General features: G+C 38.1%; 2 protein-coding genes and 1 long non-coding RNA gene across 6 annotated transcripts in view; 2 read left to right on the top strand and 1 right to left on the bottom strand.

Annotated features, from left to right (window-relative positions):
- Positions 1-273, bottom strand: part of LOC136259003 (acylphosphatase-2-like) — a 5,437-nt gene extending 5,164 nt beyond the window's left edge. Inside the window, exon 1 of the mRNA XM_066052411.1 lies at positions 153-273. Coding sequence (XP_065908483.1) covers positions 153-195 — 43 coding nt within the window. The 5' untranslated portion in view covers positions 196-273. The remainder of the gene's footprint in view (positions 1-152) is intronic.
- LOC136259008 (uncharacterized) lies at positions 204-4,899 on the top strand. Of its 3 annotated transcripts, XR_010703151.1 has the most exons (4): positions 206-286; positions 2,755-4,162; positions 4,220-4,407; positions 4,633-4,899. It is a non-coding gene; the product is annotated as an uncharacterized lncRNA (long non-coding RNA). The 3 variants fall into 3 exon arrangements; XR_010703150.1 differs by having other exon boundaries at positions 204-286; positions 2,779-4,407; XR_010703149.1 differs by having other exon boundaries at positions 2,755-4,407.
- A 2,710-nt stretch (positions 4,900-7,609) lies between these two features.
- The window catches only part of LOC136258990 (uncharacterized), an 87,697-nt gene continuing 80,667 nt past the window's right edge, over positions 7,610-14,639 (top strand). Inside the window, exons 1-2 of one of the 2 annotated variants that reach the window (XM_066052388.1) lie at positions 7,610-7,780; positions 7,898-8,113. In XM_066052388.1, coding sequence (XP_065908460.1) covers positions 7,659-7,780; positions 7,898-8,113 — 338 coding nt within the window. In that variant the 5' untranslated portion in view covers positions 7,610-7,658. The remainder of the gene's footprint in view (positions 7,781-7,897; positions 8,114-14,639) is intronic. The other variant, XM_066052386.1, reaches the window with a different exon arrangement.

The following is a 14,639-nucleotide window of genomic DNA, read 5'->3' as shown; positions in this document are numbered from 1 at the left end:
CTTTTGATGCAAGAGAATTTGTTTGACGGTTTCCTTGGCAACCAAATAAACATAAATTATTATGTGCGATAATCACGCTGCAAACCCATCCCACTTGGCCCAGCAACTCGTCGCATAACACAAAAATATATAATGGTACATTGTTTACATACCTTGTACCTTGCCAAAGACTTCAAAGTGAGTGGACCTCAACATAACAGTAGCACGTTAGTTCCGATTGTGGGTTTGGAATTTTCAAGTGAATTTGAATAATGTTGGACCTCGTGAGTGCTCAGCTCAAGGACTAGTAAGACATGTAGTAATGTTCTGGTTATTGACTGCTTGCTATAAGCTTATGGTATACTTTAGGCGTCGTCCACCCCTTCATTAGAAGAGGCGGGCGGCGCCATGCGGCTATAGTAATGAGTGCCATTCGCGGTGCCATTGTAATGTAAACACGCACAAAGCATAGATTTATAAACCCCAGATTTACAAATCTATGCACAAAGTATCATGGTAATATTGCTCCAGAGTGAGGTAATAGTAATGTCAACAGGGAGACAGTATCAGCTAAAGCTCTTTATTAGCCGTGCCCAGAATAAACATACTCCAAATAAAATTTCTCTGTTTCCTGTTCTGGACTCAGGCATATTTGCATGCAGGCAGGCGGTCCAATTCAACTTTTCAAGCCATTATTTGTCATAAAAAGCTGCATAAAAGCTTGTACCTTCCTTTTTTTAAGTTGCAAAAATAACACAAATGTGAGAATTAGTGCTGACTTGATAGCACTGCTGACACATGAGCTGACACTGTTACAAAATGGCTTTTTCTGTGCCTATACAGAATACAAGAATAACCGGTATATTTAGAGCTGACAGTAACCAGATGCAGACGGTGGACGGGAAACAAATTATTTGTAGTGGCCTCAGCTGCATGGTAATTAAAGCATAGCTAAATAATTCACCTGTGAAAAATAATATTGAGCCCTGGTAAGGCCGTTTGAAATGGTAGTGCTACGATACTATGGACTTCTCTTTCCATAGTTTTAATAAATAAGTAGATATACAACAGGCACATCATGTAACTATGGATGATGAACATTGTGCCCAATACAGCCTGTCACAAACGAAAGTGTAAATATGATGGTGATCCTTTTGTTTAAAATCTTGTAGATTTGAATAGCAGTATAAATCTGTAATGTTCAGCTAAGGTAAATACACAAGAACTAGAGTCTAGTATTTAATACCAGCTAATAGGGAGATGCTATAGTCATGAGAATGCTAAACCATATCATTATATTTCTCATGGCTGATCAACAGTGAAGTACCACATTCCATGAAGACCATCACTACCAACTATTAATGTTTGTGTGCATGTATCTGATAAACAATGACATGCATTCAAGTTAAGGAGGGAAGAATTAATTGATGCTAAAGTCTTGATAAAAGAAAATCTAGCTGTAATACTATAGTGCCTGTAGCTACTAATGCTTGTCCACTAATATGTGAAATATTGAATTCCGTCCTGTGTTCCATCTCAATTAAATGATTTGATTAACATCAAACTGGTCACCGTGGCAAAGAAGGGACATAGAGAAGTTGGAGAAAATTAATCGAAGAGCTGCGAGGTTTGTTACCAACAATTTCTACCGTACCAGTAGTGTATCAACTATGATCCACCAACTTGGTTGGCAACAACTTGAAACTCGTAGACATAACTCTTGTTTGTGCCTCCTTTTTAAGATCATCCACAATTTAACATATATCCCAGTTAGTGAAATCACCTTGTCTAACACCACAACAGCAGAATCTACCATCACAACAAGAGCACACACGGATAATGTTCTAGTTCTATTTGCAAGAACTGACACATATCAGTATTCACTTGGACCTAATGCTTGTAGGATGTGAAACAATTTACCCAACTACATCAAAGAAATTAACTCTATTGAACAATTCAAGAACCAAATTGCGAATATTAAATTGTAATGTTTTTCCTCCCTGTGTATAGTCTTCGCTTGCAAAGTTTTCACAGTAGTAAAATAAATAAACAATCTCACTGTACAAAGTGATGAATGAATGACTGTAACTATATGTTTTAGGAGATTCAAGTGACCAAGCTAATGGTACATTTTCATTCATTCATTACTTAAACATGCTGTATATTAAAAATTTGGTGAAAAGTTTTTATAATGTTATTTTTAACTTGTACCGTCCATCCATCCACTGCCACTGCATACGTTTTACCAGAATAATCTCACCAAATATATCAAGTGTGAAATATGTTGTTTTTTTATGGTAACATGTCAAGTCCAGATGAGTGTGTAGTATTTGTAATGTGTAACTGAACTATTATATTTGTCTGTACTCACAAGATGTAATTATAACGAATGTGTGCGTGTCTGTAATTAACTCTAATTATTGCCTGAACTGTGTGTATATGAGTGCTGAACTAGTGCTGAGAAAATTGGAGCAGAAGTCACGAGTTGTGTGGGTCATTTTGTGTTGGCCAACGTTACTATGGACTTTCTGTTTGTTTGAACATTACGTATCACGTACTGAGTATTGTGTAATCCATGTGATTTATGCAATACACATTTCGAGCATGCAGTACGCGATGCTCAAACAGACAGAAAATCCACAGTAAACAAAATAGAAATCCACCTCGTAACTGTTAGCCGTTGAGTTAGCCTTTCTAACATCTCTTTGGGGACTCCTGCTGGTTAATCTGGTGTGTCTGTTATGGTAGACAATCGTCTCCTTTATTGTATTTTAGGTGACAACTTTTGTTTTTTGTTAGTGGTGCATGTGATTCTCATCTTTTACAAACTGTTGGTATGATCAACCCTTTCACGTTGCCATTCACCAGTGATATTGTCAACTTGCTGGACTGTCCTGATAGCAGTTCCCTGTTGTTCAGATTCACTTACCTGCAGTCATTGAACATACTCCTTGCACAACCACTGAAGTCCATCAGGTATGGAACCTTCCTCAGCTGGAGCATCACCATAAAACAAGTCCTGTGGGGTTGGAGTACCTCTACTCAACATCTTCCTCCAATGAAAATGAAACTCTGACAACATTTTCAAACAACAGAAAATGACAACACACTCAAGACACTACCGGAAAGGTACTGGATAAATATAAGAAGAGAAAAACAATTCTGCCAAATTTTTGCTAGCCATTCTTGACCAAACTGAACCTGAAGTGGGAACCAGCATTGAAAGGAGCCGGATTAGATTCTAATATAAAATTTCCATCATCCATTTTACATCTGATGCACATGGTTGTAGTCTTAGTACTAACTGTGATGCTTTTGAAACCAATCTGTCTGTCTCCTGATGTGTCAATGGATTTCAGCAAGCCAGGTGGCATTGCATTCAATGGTTGTGTCAAAAAGGTACAACTTGTAAGTGAAGTGATGTAGTTACTATTGATACACATAGTGTACAAATAAATCACTGCTTATGCAATTCTGTTAAAATATAATACTGTGTGGCTACAAATTTTGAGTACAGAAATGTGGTGATTTACTGAATATCGATAAATTACTATCCTCACTCAAATAAAACTATTTGCATATCCTTATTGTAACTCTAACCACAGAAATATTTCTCTTCAAATATTTCTAGCCATACAGTAGCTTACTTACTCTCTACTTCCCTAGTTTTTTTTTTTACAAAAGCTGCTACAGTTGTGGTGATCACTAAAGTAGTGACAGGGACAATTCTGCTGTTCTTGTCTTAATTTGGCTATGTCACCTGTTCTACTGTGATTCTTTATGGTGCCCCCTAAAGTACTTCACTAGCATGATTGGCACATTCAAGTTTGTGAACATGGTGTCCATAACTGGGTACACCATGATGAACTGCTGAGCTGTCACCATCACCGTTCATACGCTGGTACTAACTACTTCAGACCATGCTTTGACTCTGAGAGCTTAAACCCCTCCACTGGCCTCCATTGAACATGAAGATCCAGACCAATTTTATAACATCTGTGATCAGGAATTGTAACTCCTTTTTGCTGAGCAATTGCACATGTGCTGCAATATTTATTGCGTACACCGATAAACAAAAGAGATTTGGTCTCTGCACCATAAATGACAAAAAGCACTGTATATAGCTATGCTTGTGGCTTCTTTTACTTCACCCTCCATCAACTAACTATGACTGTACAAGAAGGTACGCCATCACAAAAGCTCATTTTAGCAATTGCAATCTCTCGTTCCTTTTGTCCAGCAGATAGCACACCTTCGGTAACCACTTCTTCAAACATACAGTGCTTGGTACTCTTTCTACAGTTAGAAAATGTGGTTGTGACAAGGCGGGAACCATTTGTTCTGCCAAATGAGCACTTCCTCCACCAGTTGCAACTTGCCCAAGGACGGCACCAATATTGGCAGCGTAATGATGTTTATCAGCAACAGGTAATAATTGTGCACAATTTGATGAGGCTGTTACATTTGTTGCACTTGCTTACCAGTAGAGAACTAAACCCTTGTTGACTCTCTCTGATAAATGTTACTGTTTGATAAACATGCTACCAAGTAGGCTGTTATTTGATGAATGTAATCCTTTGAGCCTACAATTGCACAATGAATAGATGTTGTGTTTAGCATGCTTGTTACCTTGTTTATTGCTTCCGCTAACAGCTCCACTGTCGGAAGCAGAGCCACTGAGACTCGGTGGAGTTTAGTTCAGGGCTATGTAAAGTGAGGGGATGAGCAGAATGCTGACTACTTGAAAAAGTAGCTGTGGAAGTGCTACAAATACATGGAAGAAGCACTGGAAGTGGGTGCAGGTGGGCTATCAGCATCCCCCTCACTAACAGAAACTGTTTTTATTGTGTATATAAATATGTTAATGATACAATAAAGTACTTTACAAATGATGCCATCTGTTGTTTGATGCAGTTTTCAGATGCTTTTGAAAAGTTGACTTACTTCCCACTATTACAGAATAATGCACTGCGGACCAGCTGGGTGTGAATTACATCACAGCTATAGTCTGTATAGTGGCTAGTAGTGCAATGGGTCTGGGATAGGTACAAATTGTTGAATAATATGCAGTGGAACTTCTCTTATCCAGACATTGTGATACATCATACTATGGTCCATATCTCAGAGAGTTAGTAGTTATTATTAGTAGAATAAACAAGCCACCTAACAGTAGTAACGCTTTCATCTAACCCTTCATCACTACAAGCCACGTGAGCTGTCCAGACAACAGTAGTGTGTGGATAACATAAAAGAGGTTCCACATACATAGTATGTACCGAGTGTGTTTCAACAAACCACTTTCTTCCTGGATAGGGTAGGATCACTTTACCAAATGTATCAGATATGTCTCTACTGTACAGCATTTCGTATTTATTAGATGGTTATGAGGAGTATACTAGACATGTATGACATAGCTCCCTATCAGAAGAAATCAAATACCAGATGTGACTGATTCCCAGTGCAAACTAAAATATCATACCCTCACCTATATGAATGCACAAATTTTTAGGGTGTGTACAAGAATGTATTGTTAATCTGTAATTTGATAGCATTCATGCAGATAACTGTGTTATGATATCTGAAGGACAGTGTCACAACTGTAGCAGGTAATTCTATTCCAACATTCTGTATAGTCAGTTTTATAGTAAAGTTGTGGTAGTGATTTGTGCTAGCTGCTGTTTTTAAGTGGCAGTGTGTCCCTAATTTTTCTTTACTTGGTGGATAACTATATGTTTTCAATATTTCCTGGACTAGCTATTTGGTGTTGGTGGCAGTGGTTATAGGCCACACTAGACTGCAACAATGATCCACCTTACTACTGCATAATATCTACTTCCGATGCTATATACAGATAACATGTTTCTACCACTGCTAGTGGAAATTGGTTGCATGGAGCAATGTCCTGTACAAGTTCTCTCAGAATTTAAAGTTGTCAGTAAAATGAGTCCTTATAAGCAGGCAGTGAACTATGTGTTGTTAGTAGGGAGTGAAAGATCTATGACTGATAATAGTCTTGTTGAAGCAAAACTGACACTGAGCTGCTAAAAATTGTGTCTCATGAAGCCACAGTTTTTACAAGCGTCTGGCTTCCCTCTTATTGGCTAAGTGGTGTGATAAATACTCCGTAGTCCTGGGCTGGCTTCGGTGTTCTCTTGGTTTCTCCTGTCAGCCATTCAATGCATTCGAGGTGCACACTCATCCATTGGTGCTTACTCTAGGGCTCCACCACCAATGGATTTAGTGCAAGTGGAGTCCCACCTGTCTGCTGGCAGCATTATTCTACTTTTTATTTTCTCTTTCAGTTGTCCGGCACATGCCATTCTTTGTGCTGGGGGTGGTAGGCAAGGGCAGTCCATCAAGCCCATGCAGGTTAAATTTTTTAAAAACTGAGCTAATATTGATGTCCTGTGGTGAATTAACGTACTTGATCTTGTGGAGTGACTAGCAAAAGTGATGTGAATTGATGCTAGTGATTTAAAAAGTGTTATGAGAAACATTAAATTGTGGGACTCAACTGGTGTGCACACAACACACACATCAAACTACACATGCACACTTAGGCCAGGCAAACCTGATTACTTGTTTCTCATCCACAAAATTTCGGATTTCCATGCAAGCGGGTGGTCATTTATTATTATTCATTATTAAAGAAAATACTCCAAATCAAGCTGTCAGATACTATAAAGCTTTTTAAGAACTAGTACTTATGTTTTACCACTGTTTCTGAGGTACAAGTGACATTTGTTTTGCTGCAAAATGATAGTCAGCCTTCTTAGTACCAAAATACTTGTGCACGTGATTGATAACAGCAATAATGAAATTAGAGGCGGTGGGGTAAAAAGGATGTGGGCGGGGACTGAGAAACAATTAATCAAATTTGCTTGTCCTTATGCACAGTACGTGCATACTGACATACACAAACTACACATCTCTAAGTGGACAATAGCCAATCCATATAGATATTTTATACCTAGCTTAGCTATGACCAATTGGTGAATATAACAATGTCATATGAGGACCTTCTTACACACTTGACAATCAAAAACTTGAAAGAATACAGCGTAAAGCAACCAGAATGATTCCATCTATCAGCCATTTATCATACTATGACAGATTAAGACATCTAAACATACCATCTTTACAACACCATAGACGAAGGGGTGATTTGATATATTTGTACCAAATTCTCAAAGGCAGTTATGACATAGAAAATCATTTATTTACCCCATCCACTTCTACTGTAACAAGAGGTCACACAAGGAAATTATTCAAACATCACACTAATTCGTATACAAGATCTAATTTTTATAGTAACAGAGTAATCAATGACTGGAATTCATTACCCCAATCTATTGTTGATTCTCCCTCTGTCAATGATTTTAAAACACTCCCGGACAGACATTACAGTAATTGCTTATTTGATTTTGTATAGTAATTAGAATAGCTAAGTACATAATTTGTTTATGGATGTCCTTTATCCTTAAACTACAAATACAAATAAAATGACCAATCCAGGGCAATGTCTAGTAATTTGCACTATGTTTTATTACGCGTGCTTCCCCGGACTTTTCTGTGGCTTTCCGTTTACTGCAAGCCAATCAGTATACGTAGCTACTCGCATATGGTAGCTATACTAAGCAGTTGATTCGAGACTTTCTGAGCAAATAGGAGCTGGCCAAATGTCTGGTAATAACTCAAAGGTTGTTGACTTAACTTTTCTCACTGAGGAAGAGGAGCGTAATTTTCGCGCTACTGTTAACGAGGATCTACAATTACAACGTGTTGAAGAACTTCGCCTCAAGTAACTACAACTTATATAGTGAACAATCTGTCGTTTGTGCATAGATGGTATATTCTACGTACCCGTAGAATATACTATATATACTATTATCTATGGTTTGTGTTTCCTCCCATGCAGGCAACTCCGTAATGATATTGAGAACGAGTTGGAGAATCAGACGCCGTTGCCAGCCAGTGTTGATAGCTCCGTCTGTGCTCGCTGTGGCGTTCAGTTCGGGATAATCAAGAACACGGGAGCGATGTGCCCCGCCTGTTCAGAGTGGATATGCAAGCAGGACCGACGCTATGACTCGTTCGTTCACACCTGGATGTGTAGCCTGTGTGATAAAAGAATGTAAGTTAGTAGGCTACCTTGACATTGTGACGTGCTGTTATCAGCTAGTTAAGTAGCTATGGCGGTAGCTACTTCTAACCATACATAATATACCGGCCTGTGACTAGTTAGGTTAGGTAATCCTAAGGCTGCAGTACATGTTGCTGCAGACCTTCAGTGCTGGTCACTGTAAAGCATTAATACAATACAATAGTCTGGCGGCGCACGCCCAAACTTTTGCGAATGGGGCGTGCGCCGACGGGTGTATTATCTATATTATGCTGCCTAACTATTAAACTGCCTTCAGCCAAGCATAACGGCTCGACGTGCTTGATTTCTTCGCTGTCGACTAGTCTGGCGCGGCGTGTGGCGCCGCCCCCCTTCGAAAAAAGTACTAGCTGTAGACGTCGCTTTGGCCCGAGAAGTGCATGCCTTTTTCCATGCCTTAGTTGAGACATGCCTTTTCGCCAAAGTGGACTTTGCCCTCCTTTGTGTCCATGTCTTTCTCCACTTGGGAAGTAACTATCCGTTAGATATTAATATGGTTGAAAATGTAGCGCGTTATATTAATTCGTTACTGCATTACCGTATAACGGGTTATTTTCGAATTTTAATTTTCGAAATATTCGAAAAATGCTTCTACGAAAATGTTACACTTCGAATATAAAGCTGCCTTGTGCCAGGTCGGCCGAATTCTGTCCACTAGTATTAACAGAACTCCACATCTTATCATCCAGGGTAGGAGAAATACTGAACGAATACATGATACTGTATCTCTTTCCGTACCTAGCAGGCCAACACCTTTGCTTAGCTATTAGACGCTGCAACGGCCACACCCACAGCAAAATCAAGGGTGAAGAATGCTCGTTTTCCATTGGCAAAAAATCACCTTTCCTAAAGTGGAGCAGACCCAATACAACAACAATAACACCTATTGAATGTTGCAGTTTCGATCGTACCGCTACGCGTGGGCACCGTCTTGCCGCTACGCGTGATCACCGTCTTCACTTAATTTAACGCGCACTTACAAAATAATATTAGTGGCATTAAACATGATGGTAGAGCATTCGAAAATTATACTTTCGAAATTTATTCTAGCAGCTGCTCTTCGAAAATTTCCCCTTCGAAATTAATTCGTTATACGGTAAGTACGTAACGCATAGGCGGCGGAAGAGGGGGTGCTGAGCACCCCCAACTTAAAGCTGTATTGCGCAATAGTCATCACGTGAACTCCTGCAAGGTTTCCAGAAACTGGTCAATCACGATCGAGATACTCTAATAGAGCAGTCACCCTAATACAATAGTCAAGCATGTATTAAAATAGATAGCATTTTATTGACAGTTAAATCCACCAAAAATGCCCCAAATTCAATCTCCTGATACCTAATTTTCAAAATTTACCTGGGGGGGCATGCCCAGACCCCCCTAGAGTTTGCATGCTGGGTGTGCTTCGCACACTTACTACTACCAACATAAATTTTGGGCACCCCCAACTCTAGCACCCCTCCACCTCCTATGTAACGCATTACTAAAGTAGCGCGTTATTCCCAACACTGTTGGTGGAACATAGCGAAATCCATGCACATCGCTTTCCAGTGATTAAAAAGTTAGTAATAGTAACAGAAGCTTTACGGTGCAACACGAATAGAGAGTACAATTACAAGATAATAGTATACTGCACTGCAGGCTAGTCTCGTGCCCAGTCGGGCTTGCACAATTTTTTTTTTTGTGATAAACAGACATATCCTACAAATGAATAAATACAAATACAAAGAGAAAAACAAGAGAAAACACTATATGACAGTCACCATTTAGAAAAGCTGGCAATTTAGTCTCAACCTGGATAAGATCAATTGGTGCTGTTCCTAACAAATGACCAAAGCGGCCCTTTGAGGACCTATAGATTCCCTTAAACATCTGATCGTGCTAATGCGCAAACACTGTCTGGTGACAATGCTCGAGTTTCTTAGGCCCAAAAGTGCTATCCAGCCAAAATATTAGCTGGCCAACCAGAATCGAGGAGTTGCATAGTTGCTTAAAAATAGTGAAAAAATGGCTAGGAATAAAGTAAAACTCACAAAAGGGCATTTTTGTAGATGCAATCTCTTATTAGTAGAGGATAGTGTTTCATTACTGGTGAAATGTCAAGTCACCACTCTTCAGTTTTATAAGGTAAGATCGGAAGACACAACTTGACAACAAACCTCTTGAACAACCTAGGAAAATACTTCTAATAAAACGGCTTTAAATAATCTGCTTTTTCATCAACTTCCAATACATTCATGTGATTATACAACTCCTCGATTCTGATTGGCCAGCCAATATTTTGGCTGGATAGCACTTCTGGGCCCAAGAAACTCGAGCATTGGCACCAGACGGTGTTTGTGCATTAGTGCAAGCCCGGCTTGGCACAACAGCAACTGAAGGCCTGCTAGCAACAGCCAAATTTTAAAAAATAAACATAATTAGGGGTAGGAGTAACAGCTACAAAGGAAAAACCATCCAAACAAGTATAAATCATGCACTGTCATAGAACATTTACTGTGTGGTTAAAAAATGCATCAAAAGATGTTGAAAAAAGTTTAGTTCAAAGTGCACTTAATTTTTTAGAGTGTGTATGCTCTATTAGGGTAGGGTAGCAATACAATTATAACTCAATCTCAACACCCTCTTAAGTACCACCACTATCAAGTATCCACTGACATAATTATATCATTATTCCTTTATCCAAGAACTATCCCTCAATGGAACACAGACCTTGAGCGTACTGGCTTATTTGTTGAACTAGTTACGATTGAAGTTGTAACTTCTTGCCATCAACAATATCTAATTTATGTAGAGTTTGCCATCTACAAAAATGCTCAGTTAGATCTATTTTTAAACAAGCTGCTCAAGTTGCCATTTCATGCTCCTATAGGATCTTCAATGCTCATTCGTCAGAATTGTGGGATATTACAGAACTTTTAACTGTTTGTTCGTGTATTGTATTTTACAGTTTTGTTTTGCCAGGGATCCAGCTACCTGTGTTTCAGGTAGTTGTATATCCCTGAGTCTAGGCCCCCCTTACCTTGTATATAGCTATTGCTGTGTGTTGTCATTATCATGACGTTCACTACTACTATCTCCCTATTAGTAACATTACTGGCTTGACATCTTAAACAATTTAAAGTATCCCTACCTACTTTACTATTATAATTGTGTATCTGTACATTAGTGTGTTACCCTTACAGGGCTTTGCTAATTATTACTAATAATAATAATAAATAACTTCTGTCTTCAATAATTATTTATTTTTTATTTAAAAGCTATAAGTGCTGCAGGAGCAGCACTGATGGTCCACTGGTATCCTGCATGTACCAGTGGCCAGGAGTCACAAGTAATAAAGTAATAACTTAATTAGCTAAGTACAATTGAAAATTACATTGGTTGTTGCTATAAACTCATATTTGTGTCTACAAATAAGTGAAATGGCTGCAATGATGTTAAATTTTAATAATGGCTAAAACAGTTCAAGCCAATAAAGTTTATAGAAATTATTATCGTCAACATGATTGCAGTTATTTCTTGGTTGCCATCTTTGATTTCACAACTTTTTCACCATGGCTTTTAAAGGCTACACCCTTTTTTACAGCTTGGCTGTTTATGTGTATACAATACCTTAAAGCTATAGATGTGTACTATAGTGATATGCCACAATAATTATATAATATGTAATACAAGTGCAAGAAAATTAGTTCAATAGAGATCATTGAAAAAGTACATTTAATTCCTATACTTCCATGACTGAATTAGGGATTAAATGTCCACTAGATAATTATCATCTCCCTTGTTTCACTACTTTTTTCTATGATTCCTAATTGAATTGATTTTCCTTGTACTTGTTTATTTACTTATTTTTGTAACATAATGAATGGTGAACCAGTGCATACCACATCTAAAAGAATAGCACAAAACTTCTTGTTTTCCTCTGAGCACAAATGCCCCAACAACCAATTACTGAAAAGTGCCAAGTGGCCATTTCCCTTCACTTTCAACTATGTATGTTTAGCCCATTACAAACAAAGGACAGTACTAGAAGTTCCTCTGCTGTCAACCAGTTACTATGGAAACATAGTAGGGAAGCTATCACGCACTATTATGAATTGACACCTTGAACTGCAAGCGAAGAGAAATGGGACACAAAAGGATAAAAATGAGTCCAAGATAAATGCATTGTATGTACTGTGGTATGCCAAAAAGGTACCTGTAGAACTGAAGTGAAGTCAAACAGTAAGCCCCATTATTTAGTTATTGAGTTACGCTTGTCTGTTATGCTTGTCTGAAGGCATGAGTAAGTAAGTATAAAGTAGGTAATTGAAGTACGCAAGTCAGTCTGTCAGTCTCAGACAGTCAGTCAATCAGTCGGTAGAAAATCTTAAGAAATTCAAAGCAATCTATCGGAAGCATTCAGAAGGCACTTTTGAGCTTGGTTATACCTAACCAATACTGCCAAGGTGTCATGAAGGTTTTGTAAGGCTGGTTTCTGGCCAATTTTTTTTTTTTGTGAGAAACCACAGCTCCAATGATCCCTAATGTACAATTACTACCATACAGTACAAACTGATACGCAGATACTGTAGTTTATTAAAATATAAACCTCAGGTTGTTGCTCAATAGAAACTGTAGCAGTTGAGATAAACTATGTTACAGATCACGTATTAGGGGCTTGAGCCAATTATGCTTTGAAAATAGCCTACTACGTTTTTGAGCAATGTTCAAAATCAAGCTTATAATATAATCAACATTATGCTTGAGAGCTGACTATTTTTCTCACGATGTTGTCATGTATATATAATTTTCAGACATAATATACAAGAAACTCTTTACAAGTGATATACTCAGGGGTACACAGATACTAGTAAGTCAACTGGTAAGGCTTATATTATGTAACAAGAGTTCATAATATTTGTATCCCATACAAATATTATGAACTCTTGTTATTACAATAGTCAGCAGTCAAACAATTCTGTGCTGTCCTGTAATTCCTGAGTAGCATGCTCAAAAAAGTACAGCTATTATTTTGTTCTATAGGGATTTTCCTACAGAGCTATGCTATAATATATATCTTGTTCCACTACATTTTATTGTTTGGATCCCTACTTCTTTTTTAATCAATAATTTTAAAATGCATTAGTTTTTGTATATGTGCTTTGGTGTCTGGAATTTTAAAACCCTTGTCTAATGCATTTATTTAATGAAACTCGCAAAAGTACACACAGTAGCACCCATAATCCCTATACAGTGATGCCTGAATTGGTCTATACAATGCCACCCATACTGTTGTTGTAACCTTACCATAGTGACATTTATTGACTATTTGATTGCGGCATAATGCACACTCCATACAGTAACCTATTGGAGAACTGTTACCTGAGTGGGAAACCTCCTAAAGTCCTATTGCTCTCAACCAAACTTTCAATGTGTTGAAGTGCACTTGTTGATCAAGAATTTACCCATCATACAGTATGGTAGTACTGTATATTAGGGATCATGAAGAACTGGGCTTTTCCAGCCAGAAATATCACCCTAAAACCAACCTCAATTTCCCTTCATGACAGCTTGGCAGTATTGCATGCCAAGCCCATAAATGTCTTGCTGACTGATTGACTAATTAACTAACTGCCAAGCATAACTCAACAATGGATAAGGCTACAGGCTTGATTTCTTCACTGTTCAATGTTGCTTCATCATGCCTTTTTGCCAACTGCAGTACTTACAATACACGTATCATGGATTTGCCTTTGTCCTCCTTTGTGTTCGAGTTCTTTTTGCTGACAACGCAAGGTGTCAATTTGCGGTAATGCAATGCGGTGGCTGTGTTGGTCATTATGCTTAGGCCATATACCTATTTGAAAAGTTGTTGCTCGGACTTATTTTACAACAAAATAAGTTGGTTGGTAGGCACAAAAAGACAGCAGTAGCTGTTATTTCAAATATATTTCAGTAGGCAAAATTATAAAATCATTTACACTGTACTGTATGCAGACTAATACCATACCTGTTTCACTGCCCATACAAAAGTCTCAATAGTAGCAGTGAAATTTATCCCGTATTTCACTGGTAGCAGTGAAAAAGTTGTAATTGCAATTTCATTGGCTAGAATTTATGTTAACAATGTAGCGCCAATTAGTGTTTACGCGTGTTTAGTACGTACATAGTGACAAATTGCGTACATAGCAACGCTAATGCACAGCATGCATATATGCAGCGAGTATGGTATTAACTGGGAATAGCATGGGTATAGCAGTGAAATTTTGGGATAAATACCACTCTTGTTGTATTGAAAATGGTAAATTTCCAATACAACACTCGTGGTATTTATCCCAAATTTCACTGCTACCCATGCTATTACTAGTACATATCAAATACCTTCTAGTTATAAGCCATGGGGGCACAACTATTATAAAAAGATATAACTATAGCTATAGTAGTTTTAGAGTGGACTATCCCATAGTTATGATTTTCAAACAGCTGCCAACTGTGCTAAAAAAGAAGTTAATCATTTGTT

The sequence above is a fragment of the Dysidea avara genome, chromosome 6 (genome assembly GCF_963678975.1).
Source record: "Dysidea avara chromosome 6, odDysAvar1.4, whole genome shotgun sequence".
In the NCBI taxonomy this organism is placed as follows: Eukaryota; Metazoa; Porifera; class Demospongiae; order Dictyoceratida; family Dysideidae; genus Dysidea; species Dysidea avara.
This window is presented reverse-complemented; position numbering and strand designations above follow the sequence as displayed.